The following is a 23,307-nucleotide window of genomic DNA, read 5'->3' as shown; positions in this document are numbered from 1 at the left end:
TTGCACATTACTAGGACCTTCCCACTAGGTACTGGAATAATAAAACAGTTTAGTTATTTAAATTGTCTTCTTTTAATAATTACACGTAATACTTTATAACATAATTACACATTACATATACAATAATAATTTCTCAAGATATCAAACTCTCGTGATAATAGTTTTAAACAACATATTACTCAAAACACAGGTGTTATAAAGATGAAAATTCCGTAACGAAATGCACTTTAGAGCTACGCTTAGTTCATACATACACAGGTCAATAAATTACGTAAATATAATTTAGGCAATAATAAAATCATAGCTGTACACAAAATAAATTGATAAGGAAACCCCTGGTCTTTTAAATATAATAATCCTAGCTGTAATTTAACAAAACACAGCGAGTTTACAACTTGAGTTACATAATATACCCATTTAGTCATCTTAAAAAACGTCTTATAAATAAAGTAAAGCTGTCAGAAAATGTCGTCACAAGGTAACGAAGAGCAGAATTGACTCCGTGCATTCCCGTAACAGTGAAACGTTGCTTCTCGTGTGAAATTCATGCGAACCGTGCAACCGTATTGTGTACATAAGAACATAATTTCTACAATCTCCAATTTAATAATATTAAATTCAGAACAAAATGCGTCAAACACGAATGTAACAACTAACCTGACATAAATTATTATTAGGAATGAAGTTCTGTTACCGACACAGTATAATCCAACGTGTTTATTTAGTGCTGCAGAGCCAAATTGTGCCAAATATCAACAAATCCTTATAAATACATGGGACGACAATGACAACGATTTATATAAGCAATTACAAAACCTAATTTGTCTGTAGTTCATTTTTATCTCTGCCTCAACCAGTGTATCGCTGAGAGCTGGTGACAAATTAAAATCATTGATACAAAATTCCTAGACATACTCAAATATTCGATTTAGAAAAACGTCTAATCTGCGATACTAGATAAAATTAAGTAATTTATGTGCCTTAATAATTAGTTCTATATTTCAATCATAAAAATAAAATGTTGCCTAATGGACATCAGTCGAGTTGTGAACATGGAGTCTTTTGTAAACAAGTTTATGATAAGGAAATCATTATTCAAACGCCGTCTAGTCCTACAACTGGTTAAAAATCCAACATCATAAATTGTCCTAATTTTTTAATATCTAAGCACAGGTCATTCTCTCATTTGCGAGCGACTATCAAGTGAGTGTTTGTACATTTTGCACCATCTCGTGGCGGGCGGCGTGACGTCACGCCGCCCGCTGCATTACGTCTCAACATACGCAGACATCGTCAACTGTTCCTACTCTAACTTTACTCCTCAACAGAGACCGAACTATTGGTACTAGCTAAAATTTATTTACAATAAACGATTGTGCCTCAATAGAACAATACTCTAATAATTTGTAACTCTCTCGGAGCGGTATAATACAAAAAAGTGCAGACACAATATTCACATAAAAGAATACATATCTATTATACACTTACTCGACTATTTTTGCACTTTTATATTGCCAGTTCAGTGGCTTAAACTCGGAATATCTCAATTTAATTAAGACTTCATAACCCATATCTATGTCGTCAACATAACTATCATCTTAACAGTCTGTGATTTATATTTACAATATCAAAGAGAAGGAAGAAGTATCGATACAAAGAGAAGAGGTACTTATAATAGCCGCGTGCAAACAAACGTCCACCACCTATAATATTGTTTCACTTTTACAAATGGCATATTATATACTATTGCTAAAGGGTGTTCACAATATACAAGGGTTATTTGTTGATTTGGTTCGTATTTACAAGTCTTACAACAAGGATGAACTCAAGACTCCGAATATCTAAACGCTTAGTAGATACATGTTAAGACACATATGCATGCACTAACAAAACCACGCGCCATTCCTAAATGTCAAGCCATTAGGAAGTTCACGTCGAAATCAACGCTCGACACTATCCAATACCCTACATAAACTCTATCAGCCAACAGAACAGTAATAAATCTCCGTTTATCATAAAACATTCCCGGTACTTAACGATCTGCATTTCTAACCAAAACTTATGATTATACTTGTGGGCACAACGATGCGATTCAGTATCGTCCACGGTTTCACTATTCGAACTGGGCCAACATCGGTTGGGTTGCCTGTTGGGCCGGACGACTGGCGATCACTAAGCGAAGCTTCAGTAGTTCGCACGAGATTCGGCATCGGTGAGCACAAGCGAGGCTTAACACACACGGCACGTATCGTAAGCGAACCTAATCCCACGCATACTTTTAAATGAAGCGTCGTTGCTTACGCTGCTTATCTAAATTGTATGCCCTCGTATAAGTCTAGCCTTACGATACGTTGCGTATGCGAATTGGCCGAGTCCCGGTCACACACACGCGCTGAGTGCGTCTCAGTGGTAGCCGTCAAGCTCCATTGAGGAGGACATACGGTCGGAACTAGACGTATTGTAGTTGAGGCTGTAGTTGAGGTTGCTTAGCGACATGTCTTGTGGCACGTCTGTGGGCGGCTCAGCTGCAGTTTCGGCCTCCTTGTCGCTCGCTTTCATGAACTCGATGATACGATGCGTAGCTTTAACGTGAGCCACAATTGCGGCTTCGGCCTGAAATGTAGATAATATCGATTTAAACTCGTGATAAACTCAGAGGGTTAGCACGTTAAAGTGGCAATTTAAATAAGTTAAATATCAGGTTTACACGTTTACCTGAAAAAAATACAAATAGCGCAAGATAAAATAGTAAAATTCCAAAGACGATGCCGAGCCATATAGGATTGACTGCCGATGGGGCCGACCATTTTTCCAGTGGAGGCTGCGGACTGATAAATGCAGCGAAGAGCAGCCACGAATCAGGTAGCAGACGATGTGGCGGCGTAGCCTCATAGCAGCGCATGTGGCGTGTGTACTTACGCTGGCGGTGAGCGACAGGAAGGCGTAGTACTTGTTGAGCGTGGGCAGCAGCGGCGCGTAGAGCGGCACGCGCGCGCGCACGGCGGCGGCGTGGCGCGGCGCGGCGCCGGCGGCGTGGCCTCACAGCAGCGCATGTGGCGTGTGTACTTACGCTGGCGGTGAGCGACAGGAAGGCGTAGTACTTGTTGAGCGTGGGCAGCAGCGGCGGGAGCGCTGGCGCATGGCGGCGTGATGGCGCGGCCGGCGGCGTGGCCGAGCAGCAGCGCATGTGGCGTGTGGCGTGGCGACAGGAAGCAGTACCTGTTGAGCGTGGGCAGCAGCGGCGCGTAGAGGCAACGCGCCGCACGGCGAGCGGCGGCGGCGCGGCGAGCGAAAGCGCATGAACTACGCTGGCGGTGAGCGACAGGAAGGCGTAGTACTTGTTGAGCGTGGGCAGCGCGGCGGGCGCCGCGCGGCGGCGGCGTGGCGCGGCGGCGCAGGCAACGAGCAGCGCATGTGGCGTGTGTACTTACGCTGGCGGTGAGCGACAGGAAGGCGTAGTACTTGTTGAGCGTGGGCAGCAGCGGCGCGTAGAGCGGCACGCGCGCGCGCACGGCGGCGGCGTGGCGCGGCGCGGCGCCGGCGGCGTGGCCGAGCAGCAGCGCCATGTACGCGCCCACCATGCTGTGCTCCATGTGCGCGCCCGCACGCGCTAGCACTAAACACATACACAACTTAGGTTATCCCACTTCTTAACAGATTGTACAATATCTAAAGAAAACTCTGTCTGGTCCGTCAAAACAATATTTAGCCGGGTACAGACTTACGAAATATAATGAAAGGAGCATTTCAAAAGTGTGCACGCAAGGCGCGCCTGAACCGAGCATGAAGAACTCACATCTGTTTCCAGCATGCGCGCGGCGAACATAGCTCAGTCTAGACACACACAACCCGTGCACACTGCGTGCTCCTTTGTATAAATAATAAATGAATAAACTGACAAATGGTGGATCGCGCACGGGTTGTAAAGGCGTGCATACTATGGGAATTTTGTTACATTGATATTGATACGTTGCGAAAATAATGACGGCAAATTCTTTTATTGCGTGTTACATTTCACATTACATTCGTAAATATGTATCCGGCTTTGAATGATACGTTTCGTAAATCTATACGTGGCTTTAGGTACAGGTATCCGAATCTATTCATGAAAAAAAAATATAGTACCTACCTACCCATAAAATTATATAGCAATTCAGGGAAACGTATAATAGTTATGACCAGAACCTCAATGCATATGCATATGTTATATTTACATTATCTCTTTTATTCAGGAAGTCACGTAAACTTACATAATACTTCGAGTTTCGTAGAAGTATTATGTAAACAAAATACGGTTAAAAATTAAGATAACGCGTTCTTTTGCTCCTAACTACATTGCTGTTACAACTTTTCTCCACTGTTTTCCACTGGCGTCCCAATGGTTCATGGGTCACTTCATTCCGTACTCACATTCGTGAATTGTTAATGTTGTCAACTGTCATCAAAGACAATAATTTGCATGCCGTAAGGCGAAAAGTATTGGAACACATATCTAACTAATATTATAAAGAGGAAAACTTTGTTTGTTTGGTTGTAATGGACAAACTCAAAAACTACTGGACCGATTTGAAATATTCTTTCACCATTAGAAAGCTGTATTATCTGCGAGTAATATAGTCTATTTTATCCCGGCGCGGGCAGTAAGCTCGCACGGGACGTGGGTGAAACCGCGGGAAAACGGCTAGTACAATCATATATGTAACATACATTTTAGGCAAATAAATGATTTATTTCAAAATATAGCCGGTAATAAGAGAAATACTTACACTTCGCAACAGTCTCGTCTATGTCGTCTTGAGATTGCTTCTTCTTGTCATTATTATCGTCCGGTTCCTTTTCACCGTCTAGAATGGCGTCGGTGTTTTCCTCAGCCCGCCTGTAAGATTATAATATGTTCTTAAAGTTTCAGTGTACAACAATTTACTTAAGTTGTTCTAACTGCAAATTGAAACTAGCAGTCGGTACGATAAAATGTGGCACAAGTGTCTTCTTTTTTTTATTCCAAATGTTATAGGATTTGCAATAGAAAAACTTTACCTACTGCTGAAGTTGTACTTCCAGGATTTTATCTTCATGTTACCTTGCTTTTCATTCAAAACGACGAAGTATGCAAAGGCAGTACATTAATTTTAGTACTTTATAGTTCCAAATCTTGGTTTAAGATAAAAATATCTGTGTTTGAGATAAGTTTATGTTGGACTTACCTAGCAAGGTCTTCTCTCTTATAGAACAGATCTACAATAAGGTCTAGCGCTCCAATACTCCTGGATATAATTTCATCTTCGTTGTCAACACGAATACGCGCATTCAACAGCCTCTCGGTATTCGCTTCGTTGTTCTGAACTAAGTTTATTAACAGCAACAACACCTGCGAAATGAAGAATAAAAATAAATATTCAAGTCATGGCCGTGTTTTAAATAAAGATTTCTAGTGATGTCATGAACTTTTTAGGGTACTGGATCAATAACAACCAAGGACACATTATTTATCTGTACCATTCCAATAATTTATGTAGACAGTCTATAATCGTTTATGAAAAATATGGTTTGGTTTATTTAAAGAACACTTAGACAAAATTTATAAATATACTTCAATAGAATAGTCTAATTAAGTGGTGTAGTCACCTAGTATCATCTAGTATCAAGCAATTATTTTTCCCGCTGTCAAGGCCGATACCTTCGAGCATCTTGCATTTGTATTACGCAGTTGGATACTTACGCAAACACTAAATTCGAAGTTTCTGTTGTCAGGGATGAAGTTCCCTTGGTTGTACAGTATGAGGAGACAAGTCTCCATCACTGATGGCTGTTCACCAATCACCTGCGCTCCTAAGGACACTGCAAAAAAAAGTTTTGGCATATAAAGAACTAGAAAAGACACTATTTTTAGTTACAAGAATTTATGTTTATATTAGGTAAGTTTTGTGTGTAAATAGGTCGTAAGAAATGTCTTGTGTCCAATTTTCCAAGCCACATAGAAATACCATTTTTATATCCTAATTCCTGTTGTGTTATTTTTTTTCTTGAATATCTATGTACTTTTAACATGAAATAAAAACTGATCCATTGTCATCGTTGTCGTTTCAGCCGAATGATGTCCACTGCGGGGCAAAGGTTTCCCCAAAGTCGTCACTTTGCACGATCGTCAACGAACCGAATCCATTGCGTCCTGGCGACCCTGGTCAGATCTTCCGTCCGTCTAGAGGGCCTGCCAATGAAGAACTTTCTGCCCCATGTAATATGCCTTCCCCATTGCCAATTGAGCTTTGAAATTCTTCGGGCGATATCAAAGACCGGGTTTCTTCTGTGGATTCCTATATTTGTGATTCGATCGAAAATCTCCTATAACTCAGGGATTGTTCACACCAAACGTATTGTCCGCCGCTGACTGTGAGTATACTCACTGTCTGCCCCAGTGTGAACGTCGACTCAATCTGCAGTACGCGTACTCACCAAGCCGACAATAGGCTATAGCGTACGATGCGCTACATGTGTGAACAAAAGAATACTCTTGTAGGTTCACACTAGATGCGTACGCTGAGCGGCTGACTATTCTACACATAAAAGGGTTGAGTATTTGAAGTTGTGTAGTATTTTATAAACGATAAAACTAGCGTAATTTATTTTTTTCAAATCAGACGTTTTACTGATATTTCAATTAAATGATGCGCATTCAGATAGTTGCCATTTGCGAAGCTCTAGAGGAAGACGAAAATAATAATAAGAAGAGATTGTGGGTACATCCCTTTAATTTGAAGAGATGTTTTCTTGGTCAATTTCATACTTTATATTTCGAATATAGACTTTATCCAAATAAGTTCAAGAAATATTTTCGTATGACAGTAAAACATTCGATGAGTTACTATCTTTAATACGTTTAAGTTTATATAAAAGGGACACTAATTATCGACGTGCTGTATCGAGGCGCGGCGGTGCGTACGCGGCGGAGCGGCGCTATTCGGCAACTGCGTCCGCGTAGCCAATCCGCGTCCGCCGTGCATAGTCGCGTAGTAAAATAATCGGCCACTGAGAGTCAGCTACAACAGACGACGTAACAGCGTATAGTCGGTTCGGTGTGAACGACAATTTCAATATATATGGAAAAGCAATAAACTGCGTAACGCGCGCTCACAGTCAGCGGCCGACAATACGTTTGGTCTGAACGATGCCTCATAACTGGGTTGTCCGGGTCACTGGGTTGAGGAGGTCAGACATGCAGTCTCTTCTTGTAAAAGTCCTCATAGGTTGAGGAAAACTCCTATAACTCGTTGTCTTCCATGTATGTACTGTATCAACTTACCATTAGGCCCGAAGTTATGTGACAGATTGAGCAGCACTTTGAGCGCCGGCAGTGCAGCATCGAGCAGCGGTTGTCGCAGCGCATGATGTTGCCGCGCGGCGCCGCACCAGGCGCGCAGCACGCCGCACACGGTGCGCGCGGCGACGCCGCCGTTGCCGCATAGGTAGATCTGGTTGTCCTCGTTTGCTTGTGTCACCTGTGGAGTTGTGTTGGTTAAAGGGTGTTAACATGGTATATTACATAATCTTAGAAACTGTTTTATGTAGTTATCAGTTTTATTTCTTTTACCTATCATATGAATCTATAGAGTATGAAAACGAATGATAATAAGAAGTGGTGAAAAGAGACGTATTTGTAAGTTAAATACTGATAGTTTGATTAGTTTAGTAACGATAAACGATTTTGACTTAGAATTAAAGGATAAAAACTGCGACCCATTTGTTATTTATAAACTAATGTTCAGTTATTTACCATAGCAAATTCATCAGTCAAAACTTGTACCTTCATTCATAACCTAGCTTGTTGCATTTAAGTAATATTTAATTTTATAATACATGTAAATCTGGCATCTCTCATAACTATGGTTGAATCCATCAAGACACGTTCACGTCAAAAATTAATATTACAGATAGAAATTCTTACATTTTCCAGGACCCGCAAACACCTATCGGCCTTCCTTAGCACTTCAACGTCAGCATTGGTCCAAGTTTCTATAGGCGTGTCAAGTTTCAAGGCGCAGTCTTGAATTGTGCGAACAATGTGGTCAACTCCGCCCAAAACGCGAAGTTCTTCCTTGAACCATTCACCAGCGCGTTTTGATGTCAGCGAGAGAAGAGTTTCCATTGCTAAATGACCCACCTGGAATTTTGTTATAGATATTAATCATTGGTTGTTTGAACTAAGTATTTCTTTTATTTCGAGCACAATAACTCTACTATACATTTTTTTTTGTAAAGACTCCAAAACTACTGAACCGATTAAAAATATTTACACTCTTCCCTAATAACACAGGCTATATTTAATTCCGGTACGAACAGTAGTGCCCAGAGGAAATGAGTGAAACCGCGTGAAAAAGGCTTGTACATATTCTATAACATGTTTAATAAAAAATAACAAAATTTAGTACTATTTATTTAAAAATACATGTATTTTTCTGTTTACTTGAATTCAATCAAGGTCAAGACTTAAGGCTCAACTTTTTATTTATCTGAATATTGATGCTTGCTACTTGACCTGGACATGTGGATATATTCTACATACTTGGTTCAATAAAGATAAATAGGGAAGTACTACTATTTTAACCTTTATAAAAATGAAACCAGATAAACAGATATTATAGGTATCTGGTTAAAAGTAAAGATTTTCCTTGTAATACTTGTTGTTTTATTTAAAGAACAGTAAATGTTTCTTTTCTCGTTGCACTTGATTTGAGATAAGATATCTTCACACATACACACTCATAATGCAAATCTTAATAAAGATTAGGGAAAGTAGAATACACAAATCCTACATCCACAGATGTAGTATAAACTAATCTTATAATTTACCCTATTAGATGTGTGTCATGTGAACAGAAACCTATAATCAATATGTCTACAACTAAAAGAAAGGTCACTTACAGTAATATTCTCCAGATCCAAATGCTGTGCTTTCCCTTGGCTCTTGATTTCAGCACAGAGCTCACGAACTCTCTCTTGGGTCTTCGTCAATTGTGCTGATGTCAAGCCACAATCGTCAAGTGCATTTCTGGAAGAAAAATCAATTGTTATTATGTGTTTTTTATATGCATTCCAATTTACTCTTTACAAATACATTGTATTATGTACAAATGTTAAAATTAGCTGTGTATTTCAAACCACTTTCGTACCAAAACTATAGCTATTATAATTTTATATATAATTTATATTATAGTATAGCAACAATTTAAATGACATTTGGTACTACTTTTGTTTGGGAGCAAGAAGTAGTGCCCTCGGGACATGGGTGGTAACACAGAGAACAATTAGTTATTTATATGGAAAATAAATAAAAGATTATTATTATTTAAATAAACAATGAAACTTACTTATGTGATGCATCAGATTCTAGTAAATTGAGCATAAGTTCAAGTGATTCACGGTCCAGATCCATGTTGAGACGATCTTGTGACAACACAAACATCACTGTTGCAGTACATAGACCCAAGCTCTGTAAAGAAAGTTCATTATATTTTTTACCTACATAGTACAAGTTATACAAGCTAATATTACTAATGAACATATATTGACAAATATAGATTAGTTTCTATTTTAATTTACTTATGATTAATGATAGTTTTTCAGTTTATAAGTAGCATAGGACAGATGAATCGTCAAGTTGAATTTATAATGCCACAACTTAAAGTGCAAAGTCACACAATGCTTGTTTATCTTGAAATATGTGGCATCATCATGACAATATTATGTAATGACCACAAGCTTTATAAGATAATCAGGTTTTAAATAGTTATAATGATCCATTTAATGAGAGAAAAAATAGCATAATTTGTTTGTTGTAATAGATGTTGAGATTTAATTATTTATTAAGTTGTGGTAGATAAACCAATTTGTTTACAGGCCTACTAAATGAATATTACATAACACGTATTTTGTTTATTAATTTGTTTGGGTCAAGATAAACCAAATTGTACAGTGATTGATTGTTGCAACTTTGTCTTATCAATATCAACAGAGAGATAAACAAAACAGACAAGTAATTGAAAGTTATGAACTATCTTAACTCCATTTGTGTAGATGCTGCACTAAAGATAAACAATCTTTATATGACTCTTTATTTAAAAACTCATAAATAAAATGTGTCTGAAAATCAATGTTAATACAATAATAACAACTACTCAATTGCATCATTATTTCAAGGAGCAGTTTATTTGTTTAATATGTATAATTGTGTTAGAAAGTCCTATTATATTGTATACTTTTACTTATGTGCCTACCCAAATACAGTATAGCCCTTTTTATGCAGATATATAACGCTTAAAGCCACTAACCTGATCATTGGTGGCGTCATGTAGGGCGCTGAAGAACTTCTGCACGGTGCCGTGCGCTCGCAAGTGCATGCGGAACGCGGGCGCGGTGCATTTGCTCGCCAGTGTGATCGCCGACAGGCAACGCGTCGAGATCGGGTTGTTATTCTAATCAATGCATAAGTTCTTGTAAAATATAAACATCTCACTTTTCTATGAAAGTATGCAATATGCATACAAAGATTTGAATAAAAAAATGTGGATACAAGCACAGTTAATTACATTGTATTATGATAAGGTGATTAGTGTAAGTGAATTATTATGAAATACAGACACAACTGAATATAAAAGTGTGTTTTCTTTACCTGCAAAGCATCTAATAGATATTCCACATCATCATTGAACTCTTGGAATTCTCCAATTTCCTGGATCTGATGCGCTTTCTTCACGTTTCTAACCACTGTGTAAAACTGTAAACAGAAAAGTAAAATTTTATTAGAATATGCTCAGATTTTTCAGAATGACCTATTAGAAAACTTAGCAATCATAATGTAACATACCTCTTTAGCCTCTTTACTACACTTGACGCTAGTATAAGGTTTAACTGCCTCAACAGGATCATCAACTATGGGATCAGGAGCTCTATACCGAGTCACTCTGCTGAGCTCCTCCGATACCTCACCAACTTGATTCCTCACTTCTGCATTCTCTACAGGTTCAGGCCTTGGAGTCTCATTTCCTTTCTGCAATTACAATAACATGGCTTTAACAAAAACTGTGGTATTGTTTCAGCATGTTACTAAGCCATTTGTACTATGTACTTGTAGTTTCAAGGTTAATTGTGTCATACAATAATAAAACTATTAATAAATTGTTAAGATTTTTAACCTGCTAAAGAATTTATATCAGGCTATTTTTGTAATTTCTTTTCTGAAAATTAAAAATTGGTAAATCAAAGGCAAGATGATGATTAACTAAGAATTTTTGAATAACAACTTTATCAAAAGTCTGTAGGCAATATTAAAATAACTACATTTTAATAAGTACATAGGATGATTAGGTATATACCACAATACTTACATCATTAGCCCATTCATGTCTATACAGATGACGTCTCTTCCTAGCCGGCAGGGGTGATGGGTTGTCATTCACAAGTGATTTACTCTTAAATATAGATCCTTTCTTCTTAGTTATAACTAATTTAACACTAGGCTTGTCATCATTCTGTACATGATCTTCTGTATCACACATACCCCTGGGAGATTTAAATACATCTTCTTGAGGTTTCTGAATCTCTTCTTCGAAATTCTCATTAGGGCAGCTATTGTAAGCTGAATCTGAAGATTGTGTGTTGGCTTGGGAGTAGGTTGGAGTGTTATTAGTATTAAATGCTTGAGCAACTACCTCATTAGTCTCCTCTTCCTGACCGACTTCTTCACTAGCTGCACCCTGTTCTACAGGGATATCTTCTGGTGGCATTTCTACATCATGATCAGGGCTTGAATTTTTATTATGCTTTTTATGCTTCCTGTAACTCTTCACCTTAGGTGTATCTCCACCTTTACCACTGTCACTTCCTCCAGAGAGGATGTCAATCAAATCATTCTTCTCAATAGGAATTTCATTTTTCTCAATGGTTTGTTCATGCTCTGGAGTGGTAACAGTGGAAGCTATATCAGCAAGGGTCTCTTGCTTTCTCCTAGTCTTTCTTCCTTCCTTTTTGATGTCACTTACTGTTTTAGTTCCATGTTTATTTGGAATACCAGTTGTCAGGGCATCCAAATAATCATCATTTTCACTATAATTGATATTGGGCCTGTTTCTTCGAGATCTTCCAGTGTTACTCTCTGGGGGTTTGGGTTCTGGTGGGAGCTCATTGGGTTGAACTTCCAGTCTTGGTGATGTAATAACTGAGCCTGAATCTAGTTTAGCAAGTTGAGTTTCAATATCATCTCCAGGCAACAATTTGATCTTCGATTCCTTCTCAGTTTCTTGTGATGGTGATGCAAGCGTTTTGTAAAGGTCATATGCATCTGTCCCTGGTTGTGGGGAACTTAATTTCTTTAATGGCTCATCATCAGAGTTCTTGTGATGACGTTTGTGTGACTTGTGATCTTTTTTCTCCTTCTTCTTTTCCTTTTTGGTTTCCTGAGTAAGACCACCGCACTTGATTGTAATTTTAAGACCTTCATGCTTAGGAGAACATATTGTTTCCATAGATGGACTCTTTTTATGATCAGACCCAACATCTGAATGAGTATCCAAAGATGAATGCCTATCAGAACTAGGTGATGTAAAACCTTCATTTGAATCTGTGCTTACAATTCTTGATGTTCCTTTGGATATCCGTAGAACTATTGGAGGTGGTTTACGCTCTTCATTAGCTTCCTTACTCGTAGATGGACTTGTAACATCTGTTTTAATGACAGTTGGACTACTTACTAATGGACTGGCTTTGGGTGATGGTACTTTTGGTGAGGCAACCTTTGATTGTGTTGATTCATACCGAGTGAACTCTGGAATGGGGCTATTACTGCCATCTTCAGCATAATTGATCACTTTATCACGATTGCGAACCAGGTAACGCTTATTTGGAGGTTGAGTATTTTCAGCTGGTGCTTCTTCCTTTTTGGATGCCTTTGTGGCCACTGCACCTCTTTTTGCTTTAGATTTTTCAGAGTTGCGGCGAGGTAATTCAGGAGATGATGAATCTCTTGTATAAGAAGCCCTGTTTCTTTTAGTTGTTTTCTTTTCCTTGCTGTGTGAAGGATGTTCAGGTGAGAGGGGTGCAGCAGGTACTGGTGGAGCATAAGTGATCTGTGGAACTGGTGGGTAGACCTCTGCATTGCGAGATTTAAAGAATTTCTTGGGCTTTGGTGGTGGCTGCTCAGTCTCAACTGCTGGCACTGTCAGCGGACTGTTCTGATCTTGCACAGGCTTTTTAAGAATATTGTTTGCATATGCTGGAATATCAAGGTAAACAAATAGTAAATAAACAAAGTAAACCATAAATAAAACATCTAATGATATAAATGTACCATAGACAATCGAAATAGCAACATTCGTCCAAAATAAATGCTCTGTTCAAAAATTTACTTTCACCTATGTTTAATAACTGATTACCAACAATTATCTAATGAGAATCTTGTCATAACATGAAAAATATGGGTAACTTATAGTTTTTGACTTCAAGGTTGTTTATAAATGACAAATGTATTAGTAAACGTGCTTACCGTAAGGTGCGCTTCTAATCGACGTGAAGCTAGTGATTCCCCATTTGCCCACCGTGCCCGCCGAACGAGCTGCTGTTGGGCAGTTACTATTTTCTCTAAAGAGAGCACTATCCAGCGGTACGGCCACGCTACCGCCTCGGCCTCTGCCCCAGCGCGACATGCTGATAATTTCATCAATAACGATGACACCAGCACCGACTCAGTCTAATCAATCGTTTAGGCAAATGTCAAAGTGAGAAACACATGCCGATTCCAAACGCGAATTGTATGTTCGAGACACTTTAAAAATCCATCAATAACACTTTTTGACCATCACTAGACTTTCTCCAAATGAAATGAAAACACAACCCATAAAGATAACACACCCGCCATTTTTACAGGAGCCCCAAGTACTTTTCCCTCAGATGCACTCAAATGCGTAATCAATCGACATAACAGTTTATCACGTTTTTACAACTTCCATTTTAATTATCCGATTCTCTTTGAACTTTTGAGGTAGATCTTTAATGTTGATTTTAATATGAGTAAATGACAAATAGGACACAAACTGCGATGTTGTCATCTCATAACACAAAAGACGCCATATTGGCTAAACAAGAACTGATTCCGAGCAACCAATAGAAACGCAGTAAAACAGAGACCACAGCCATAGAGCTTTTATAATGAATCAAAATATTGATAGAGGCGCAAATTTTTCAATCTGTAGTATTTTTAATTTTAAAATACCTGTAATGTTTGTTAATGTAACTGAAATATTTGTGAAATATTGACCAACAATATATTTTAACAATTAATTTACATTCCCAAAACGTTTGAAAATAGTGTGAACACAAACAAAGATGGCGTCGTTCTAACCATAGACTGCACAGCAGCGCTCATAGCGCCATGAAGGTTCAATAATTTTTGCGGCCGGGAAGTTTGAATTTGCAGAAGTGGCGGCATAATAAATACAAATAAAAAAGTCTTGTATTTTACATGCTTTTCTGAAAATATATTTTGTATCTTGTTTTAATAGTCCATTTGAGTACCTACGGTAAATAATTATTTTCATAAATACATAGTTTTTTTTTTCAATCAATTTATTTATTCTTTATTCATATACATTTGGGTATTAAATATGTTCACAATTTTAATAAAATTAGTACCACCAAAATCTGCCTCAGAGGGCGTATGAATGTAATTTCAGTATGAAGATTGTATATTAATTCTAAGAATAGTAAACAACAAAACACCGTTTAAAGTAATTAATGCTGTAATTATTGTATTTACATAGATTTTTGTCGTTACGGGCAGTCGGAAACCAGTAAGTCTAACACTAGTCTTATCAAGTTGTATTGGGTTGCGCGGGTCCATTAGGCAGTCGTTCCTTGTAAAAAAATACTGGTTCAGCTGCATCTGGTTAGACTGGAAGCTGACCCCAACATAGTTGAGAAAAACTCGGGAGATGATGATGATGGATACACTTAGTTCTAAGTGAAGATAAGAGGATAAGTTTAGCCGTGTAGGTATAGCCGATTACACTCACTTGTAGCCAGTTAGGTAAACCTAGGTGTACTGTAACTTCGGGCTTTTTCCATAACAGAAACAAATTAAATAGGTAATAAAGTAAGTATGTAAGTTAGTATAGGTGATAACCGGTGAAGGGTTGTGTCCATAGAATGTTCATCTATCTATACTAATATAGTCAATAGATATCATAAAATAGAAGAGTTTGTTGGTTTGAATGGGCTAATCTCAGGAAGTACTGGACCGATTTGAAAAATAGATTCAGTTTTGGATCCAGACCATTTTTATCAGGGTGTGTTGGTCTCTTAACAGCTAAAAACACATCACTGGTTGTTGTTACCTATACTTACATATCTATTAGTGAGGGCAGGTAGGTACATTCTTCAACCCTAACCAGGGAGTAAGTAGGGTTAAAATCCTGAGATCTCAGCATTTCTTTAATCTTTACTAGAGTCATATTTTAAGTCAGCTTTGTAATAACTTCGGTTTTGTAATAGGTGCTTATTTTGTGAATATACCTGCGTGATATACACCACGGACCTTACTCATGCGTTGCCCCATGCAAAACCATAGATAATATTTCAATTTTTGAATTGCAGTTGAAATGAAAATGTTTGGGCATTTTAGACCTGGAAAATTCTTATAGCTATGTATGTATCTAAATAAGAATTATGTTGTCCAGTCAGTTCTTAGTCTTTCTATAAAATAACCCCAAAAGAAGAATATTTTTTCGTACAATTTAAACGTGTGTTGGTACTGAAGAACTAAGGTGAGGTGAGGCAAAAAGAAAATAATGAATAAGATAATAAGTTATCTGTAACTCCAGATTTTCAGCACGTTTTACGCCCTGAAAACATTAAATAAAATCGGCCATACGTACTTACAATATACCTATGTATGGCTATAGGAGGTGCGAAACGGGCATATTTTTGAGAGGTGTCCCTTTACGTGTAACCACACTGTGGTAGTTCGTAAAAAGACATAAGTACTTGTGATTAATTACGAGTGATTAAGAAGGAAATCTGTGGTAACCACAGGTATAAAACAAAGACGCTTTTTCTGTTCCTATATCCCTATGTGCCTTTGTACGCTTACGCTTAAGTAAGGTAAACGTACCAATAGTCGTCGGATTTCGGAAATCGCTGACTTTGAAGCGCTACTGTGCGTTAAATATTCAATAGAAAATGAAAATTTTTGCATGACGTGATAGAGTATTTATTCGTTATTCTAATTAACTAATGTTTTATTAATCATTTTGATGGATTTATGTACTTATTAAGGCAAAAGTAAAAAAAGGGCGATTTGTACCAATAGTCGTCTGATTTGTACGGATACTCGTCAAATATTCCCAGTACTCGTCATCTTTTAATGCTAATCTAAACTCTCTGCCTTTGAACATAAAGTTCAAGTTATGTACAGTTTTTTGTGCTTGAATTTGTTTAGCACACTTGTGCCTTTGAAACATAATCTGTTAGAAGAGCAGGTATTCAATAAAACAGATATATAGTTGCATTTTAATTTATATCAAATTGCCCTATCTATCAAACGCTTGGAATCACAAAATCAGTCTATAATATATATGTTATATTTCTTAATTATAATAACCATGCAGTCATGTGCATATGTAGCACGAGTAAAATTATTACTATTAAAACATTTAAATTTTAAAATGAAATAATTAGTTTTCACAAAAAATAAAAGCCACATTGATTATATAGCTTTCCACGAAATAATTACAACGAAATAAACATTCATAAATATGTAGGTAAGGATGTCATTCATCAGAACTTTGTACTGCTTAGCGCATGCTAAGTAAGATTTGCAAAGATCTTTGCAATCAAAATTTGCAAGTTCAAACTGTCTGAACAGTTAATATGTTTTAAATGTATAAAACAAAATTATGATTACAAATAAGCGTTCAACAGGGCATCTGAGGCGGATGACGGGGAGTAGCGTCTCCGCGGGGCTATACATCCGAGTGTTCCAGGGAGAGTATACTGAATTCCATCTCCGGCCGGCCGGAGTGAAGCATGACGGGGGATAGGTCTCCCGCCTCTTGGCTTGCCTTCATTGGCCGACCAGAGTGGAGTCGCTAGAGCAGGGTTAGTAGCCCTGCTTGGAGGGTAGGTGCCTCGTGGTAAGTGGCGAGTGGGCCGGTGATGCTGGACCCACAGGGAGCGCGTGATCTGCGTTTAAAGTCCGCCGAGGTATCCTCACCCTTCAGCCGCTCATGTACCTGTTATTCTCTTGTTGCTATTCAGTGACTGATTCCCGGGGGACCTGCCATTTTTACGTGTGCAAACATTGTTACCGGCAGGTGCCATAGTTCCCTTAGTAATCCCCATTCCCAGTCCATTAGCATCCCATCCCAATAGCCCTAGTAGTTTTATTCCATATTTAGCAATAGTTTATAACACAGAACCGGGGATTGTTCTTGGGTACGTTTCTATAATGTATACAGCGATAATCGTCGGTTTTGTGTTACCATTTCATTAAAGTTGTCTCAAAAGGGCTTTAGCGTGTTGGCTTCGGCCCCACGTTCCCCATCCAAAAATCCGGGACTCAGTAGTCCCGTGGTCGGGTAGAAACATACAAGATAATATCTGATAATAATCTTAATTAGCCCCGCAAGACATCTGAAGCGGATGACGGGGAGTAGCGACCCCGCAGGGCTATATATACCAAGTACTCCAGGGAGAGTATACTGTCCCTGTCCTGCTTCACTCCGGCCAGCCGGAGTGAAGCTTGACGGAGGATAGGTCTCCCGCCTCTGGCTTGCCTTTATTGGCCGTCCAGAGTGGAGTCGCTAGAGCAGGGTTAGTAGTCTGGCTCGGAGGGTAGGTGCCTCGTGGTATTTATTTTGAGCCGGTGATGCTGGACCCGCAGGGAGCGCGTGATCTGCGTTTAAAGTCCGCCGCGGTATCCTCATCCTTCAGCCACTCATGTCCTCTTGTTGATAATCAGTGACTGATTCCCGGGGGGCCAGTAAGTGAGCTGGCGAGCCTCCACCTGCCATTTTAACATGTATTTTATACATTGTCATCGGCAGGTGCCATAGTTCCTATAGTTTCCTATATCCTAATCCACTAACATCCCAACGCAATAGCCCAAGTAGTTTTCCTCCATAGTTAACAATAGTTTAGCACAGAACCAGGGATTGTCCTTAGGTTCATTTCTATAGTATATTTATACAGGGATAATTGTCGGTTTTGTGTCACCATTTCATTAAAGTTGTTTTCTTGCTGCATCTGATGTTGTGGCCCCTTGATTTACAGCTTCTATGACTTTTAAAAGGCCCTCTTGCTTGTAGTTTCTTTCAGTCATGATTTGCAATTAAAATTACGAGCATGCAATCACTAGGTACATACAATTTTAAATAAAAAATCATACTTGAGATTACTCTTTTCCCATCAATATCGAATACGACAAGCAAAGAAGTGACAGCGATGGAAGCTTTGTCATCTTAGTTTTAAAACTGATTTTAATATTTTTTGCGTCAAAACTAGTTGAATGACATAATTTTTATATAGGCGCTATTAAGGCACGTTAGGGAGATGCGGTACAACATACGATGCGAGATGCGGAACAAAAAGCATAGTGTAAGAACAGTAAATTTTTGCTTACCACAAATTGTAATCCAAGCGTACAAAGGCTAGTGGTAGACCTACTTGTACCCAAAGCGGTAGATATGTATTGCGTGTCCTTAATCGAATGGCGGAGGACTACAGTGGCCAATATATAACTAAAAAAACACTCGCAGAAAGTGCATAAGTACTTATAGAAAACAGGGAATTTAACCATCAAGAAACATATTAATTGAATCGAATAACATAACTGTGAACGTGCATCTAGAACCAGCAGAGTAAAATTTACCCCTAAGAAAAAGCTTAAAAGAAATGCAGTTTTATCAACAAATGTAGTCTAAACCTTAAATATGTTTGTTCTAGAGAGTTAACAATTTTGTAAAAGTCCCGATATTAGCTATTTATTCGCATTTTGTAGTGTAAAACACAAAATATCCTCATTATGACGAGATTAGGTGCAACTTTTGAGCATGTCCCAGTAGTCGTCATAATAATTCTAAAATTGACGGGTTTTGGGTCAAATTGGAGTTTGAAAGTACCAATAGATGTCACATTAAAAAAATATATCTTCTATGTTAAAAGTATTCCAAATTGCATATTACATCGTCAGCAAATAAACTTAACTATCTAATTAAACAAAAAAACATACCACAGACCAAACTGGAGTTATGTAAATCAAAACACAAAACCACGTGCTGAGTTTCATTTTTGATAGCTGAACTTCACGAAAATACGATTTTGTTAGGGCACACACATTTCGTTGTCCCGCTATTCCCGGTCACGGTGGCGACCGTGGTTACGGCGGGGCAGGGGGTGCGAAGAATCTCCGGGTTACGGGAGGCCACCAAACAAAACTGACTCTGGCGACGTACAACGGCCGCACGCTACGGCTTGACTCGCATCTGGCGCAACTCGAGGTGGAACTTGGGAAGATTAGGTGGCACATATTAGGGTTATGTGAAGTTCGAAGAGAGGGGGAGGACACCATAACCCTCGAATCAGGTCACCTAATGTACTTCCGAGAGGGAGACCAACAATCCCAAGGTGGCGTTGGGTTTCTGGTTAATAAGTCCCTAGCTGATAACGTTGTGGAGGTGTCTAGTGTGTCGAACAGGGTAGCGTACCTTATCGTAAAGCTCACCGACAGGTATAGCCTCAAGGTAGTGCAAGTGTACGCACCGACCTCGACACATTCAGACGATGAAGTGGAGGATATGTTTGATGATATATCAAGGGCCCTCCATTTCACTACAAAGACCCATTACACCGTTGTCATGGGGGACTTTAACGCTAAAGTGGGAGTACAGATTTGCGGCGAATCGGCAGTAGGATCCCATGGATTTGGAAGCAGGAATCATAGGGGGCAAATGCTCGTCAACTTCCTCGAACGCGAGGGGCTCTTTTTGATGAACTCCTTTTTCAAAAAGCAGCCCCAAAGGAAGTGGACGTGGCAAAGCCCCGACACTATGACTAAAAATGAGATTGACTTCATCATGACGAACAAGAAGCACATATTCAGAGACGTCTCCGTGATCAATAGGTTTAATACCGGTAGCGATCACCGACTTGTCCGAGGCTCTCTGAATATCAACTTCAAGGCCGAACGTTGCCGTCTGATGAAGGCCAGGCTCCGACCAACACTGCTCCAAACCATGACAGGATCCGAAACGTTCCAGTCAAATTTGGAGAACCGATTTGCCGCCGTGGAAACCACAACAGACGTTAACCAGAACCACGAATATGTGGTTCGGATCCTCAGGGAGGAAGGTTCGAGATTCTGTTACATGCAGCGTAAGGGCAAGAAATCAAAGCTTTCGGAAGAGACATTAGGGCTTATGAAGAAACGACGTGAAAACCCGCCTGTCACTTCGTCAGCTAAGCGGGCTCTAAACCAAGAGATCAACAAGCACGTACGACGCGACCTCCGGTGCTCCAATACTCTTGCCATTGAAAGAGCAATTGAGCTGAATCGGGGTCAAAGGTGTTCGTACAATCTCTTGGAAGAAGCCACTTGACGAAGCTGACCACAACAAGTGGAGAAGTCGTTTCTTCGGTGCCGGCAGTCCTTTCGGAAGTGGAAAATTTCTATGGCCGGTTATACGCATCGCATGCATCTCGACCTGATCCCGGAAATGAGGATTCTAGAGCCACATTAACACGCCATTTCACCGAAGACCTGCCAGAAGTCAGCAGTGGCGAAATCGAGATCGCTCTGAGACAGCTCAAAAATGGAAAAGCCCCTGGCGAGGATGGCATTACAACAGAGCTTTTAAAAGCAGGAGGTAAGCCCGTACTGGGGGAGCTCCAGAAGCTTTTAATGCCGTCCTGTTTGAAGGAGAACTCCAGAGGCGTGGAGTAGGAGTGTTGTCGTCCTGTTCTTCAAAAGGGAGACAAAACCCAGTTGAAGAACTATCGACCCATTTCCTCCTAAGCCACGTCTATAAGCTGTTCTCAAGAGTGATCACGAACCGACTTGCGCGAAGACTCGACGAATTCCAACCACCGGAGCAGGCTGGGTTTCGAGCGGATACGGCACCATAGACCACATCCACACAGTGCGGCAGATTATACAGAAGACCGAAGAGTATAATCAGCCCCTGTGTCTAGCATTTGTGGACTATGAGAAGGCCTTTGACTCGGTTGAAATCTGGTCTGTTCTGGAGTCCCTGCAGCGTTGTCAAGTAGATTGGCGATACATCCAAGTGATGAGATGTCTCTACGAAGCCGCTACAATGTCCGTCCAAGTACAGAATCAGCAAACAAGGCCCATACCGTTGCATCGAGGAGTGAGACAAGGGGATGTTATTTCCCCGAAACTGTTCACTAATGCAATGGAGGATATGTTCAAGACGCTGAACTGGAAAGGACGCGGCATCAACATCAATGGCGAACACATCTCTCACTTGAGATTTGCTGACGATATCGTCATCATGGCGGAAACGCTGCAGGACCTACAACAGATGCTTAACGACCTGGCTGAATCTTCTCTACGCATCGGCCTACGGATGAACTTGGACAAAACCAAGGTCATGTTCAATGAACATGTTCTACCGGAACCGATTGCGATACACGGCGCCGTTCTCGAAGTTGTTCGGAAATATGTATACCTCGGGCAGACATTGCAGTTAGGTAGAAACAACTTTGAGGACGAGGTGAATAGGAGAATTCAGTTGGGTTGGGCTGCATTTGGGAAGCTACGTCGAGTCCTAACATCGTCGATTCCACAGTGCCTAAAGACAAAAGTCTTCAATCAGTGCGTCCTACCTGTCATGACTTACGGAGCCGAAACGTGGACACTGACGGTACGGCTGGTCCACAAGTTTAAAGTCGCTCAGCGGGCTATGGAAAGAGCTATGCTCGGCGTTTCTCTGAGGGATCGCATCAGAAATGAGGTAATCCGTCAGAGAACCAAGGTCATCGACATAGCCTACCGAATCAGCAAGCTGAAGTGGCAGTGGGCTGGCCATATTAGCCGAAGAACCGATAACCGTTGGGGTAAACGAGTTCTAGAGTGGAGACCGCGCCTCGGCAAACGTAGTGTAGGACGTCCTCAGGCACGGTGGAGTGATGACTTGCGCAAGACGGCTGGCAGGAGCTGGATGCGAGAAGCCGAAAATCGATCTCAGTGGCGTGCACTTGGAGAGGCCTATGTCCAGCAGTGGACTGCGATAGGCTGATGATGACACACATTTCGACTAACATATCTCCGATGCCATGACTGTTAAAACCCCGTATTGTCATTTCAATTGTGCAATATATTATCAACAATATGTTGACATATAAACCGGCCCATTTTAAATTCTGTAGAAATAATAAATAAAAGTTTTTAGATTAATTGACGACTATTGGGGCATGACGACTTCACCCGCGTTTACCTTATATCTTCAAAACTACGTAACCGATTTTCATGTGTTTTTTTTTTTTATCAGAGTGTTTCAAGAGGAAGGTTTATGTCATCACTATGTAGTATAAAACAAAGTCGCTTTTTCTGTCCCTATGTCCTATGTGATTGTCCTGTGTTAATTAAGCGTAGGTACGAAGGTAGATACTTACACTTAAATCTTTAAAACTACGCAACCCATTTTCATTAGATAGATTTTTTAAAATAGATAGAGTAATGAGAGAGGAGAGTTTTTTTTTATTATTTTATATTATTTATAATATAACTCTGTTATCGAAGTGAAGTGAGTTAAGGCGGGCCGCTAGTATTTAGGTACCTAGTTAGTAAGTACTTATAACCATCATAAGTACCTATCTAGTAACTATTTAAGTAGGTAATCTGTGGTGTGGTGGTGGTATAACGTACATCGAATTCTATAAAAGTTAACTGTAAAGTAGGTACAAACTTGTAAGATCGACTGAAGATCGATTACGTATCTATGTATTTTTATTAAATGCGTGATGATATAAAAATAGGTATAATGAATTTACAGGGGTGCGATTTTATTAATTTACTTAGGTAAGCGACATGCTATTCACATTAGACTGATATCCAATCACGACTCAATTAGATACGTTTGAAGCGGTGGTAAGTATGTGGCATCCCGCTACTTTTTCTTTTAAAATATAAACGTTTTTATCCGTTTCTGTGATTCCACAATGAACTCTCTTTCTGATAAAAGTACCGCAAGTCGCAACAAAACTGTTACGTTGTTTTAAAGATTTAAGCATGGGATGGGTATC

General features: G+C 39.6%; 1 protein-coding gene across 1 annotated transcript; it reads right to left on the bottom strand.

Moving 5' to 3' along the window:
• Positions 1 to 48: 48 nt before the first annotated feature.
• On the bottom strand, positions 49 to 14,152 carry LOC110380797 (protein wings apart-like). The gene is made up of 14 exons (XM_049837376.2): positions 13,535 to 14,152; positions 11,382 to 13,264; positions 10,862 to 11,044; positions 10,667 to 10,771; positions 10,326 to 10,469; positions 9,366 to 9,487; positions 8,920 to 9,046; positions 7,943 to 8,158; positions 7,301 to 7,496; positions 5,720 to 5,838; positions 5,205 to 5,368; positions 4,767 to 4,876; positions 3,432 to 3,616; positions 49 to 2,613 (listed from the first exon to the last, which is right to left on the bottom strand). The coding sequence occupies exons 1-14, from the start codon at positions 13,692 to 13,694 to the stop codon at positions 2,404 to 2,406; spliced, it is 3,924 nt and encodes a 1,307-aa protein (XP_049693333.2). The 5' UTR covers positions 13,695 to 14,152; the 3' UTR covers positions 49 to 2,403.
• Between the last annotated feature and the right edge of the window lie 9,155 nt (positions 14,153 to 23,307).

This window comes from Helicoverpa armigera, chromosome 14 (genome assembly GCF_030705265.1).
Source record: "Helicoverpa armigera isolate CAAS_96S chromosome 14, ASM3070526v1, whole genome shotgun sequence".
In the NCBI taxonomy this organism is placed as follows: Eukaryota; Metazoa; Arthropoda; class Insecta; order Lepidoptera; family Noctuidae; genus Helicoverpa; species Helicoverpa armigera.
Note: the sequence above shows the minus strand (reverse complement) of the source record. Positions and strands in the feature narration are given on the sequence as shown.

What these genes read in the sequence shown, in the direction of transcription:
- LOC110380797 (XM_049837376.2), bottom strand. Translation starts at nt 13,694, where the DNA reads ATGTCGCGCTGGGGCAGAGGCCGAGGCGGTAGCGTGGCCGTACCGCTG. An exon ending in GTAGTAAAGAGGCTAAAGAG is followed by an intron (nt 10,772 to 10,861) that starts GTATGTTACATT and finishes TTCTGTTTACAG; the next exon opens with TTTTACACAGTGGTTAGAAA. An exon ending in AGACGAGACTGTTGCGAAGT is followed by an intron (nt 3,617 to 4,766) that starts GTAAGTATTTCT and finishes GTATGTGTTTAG; the next exon opens with TGCTAGCGCGTGCGGGCGCG.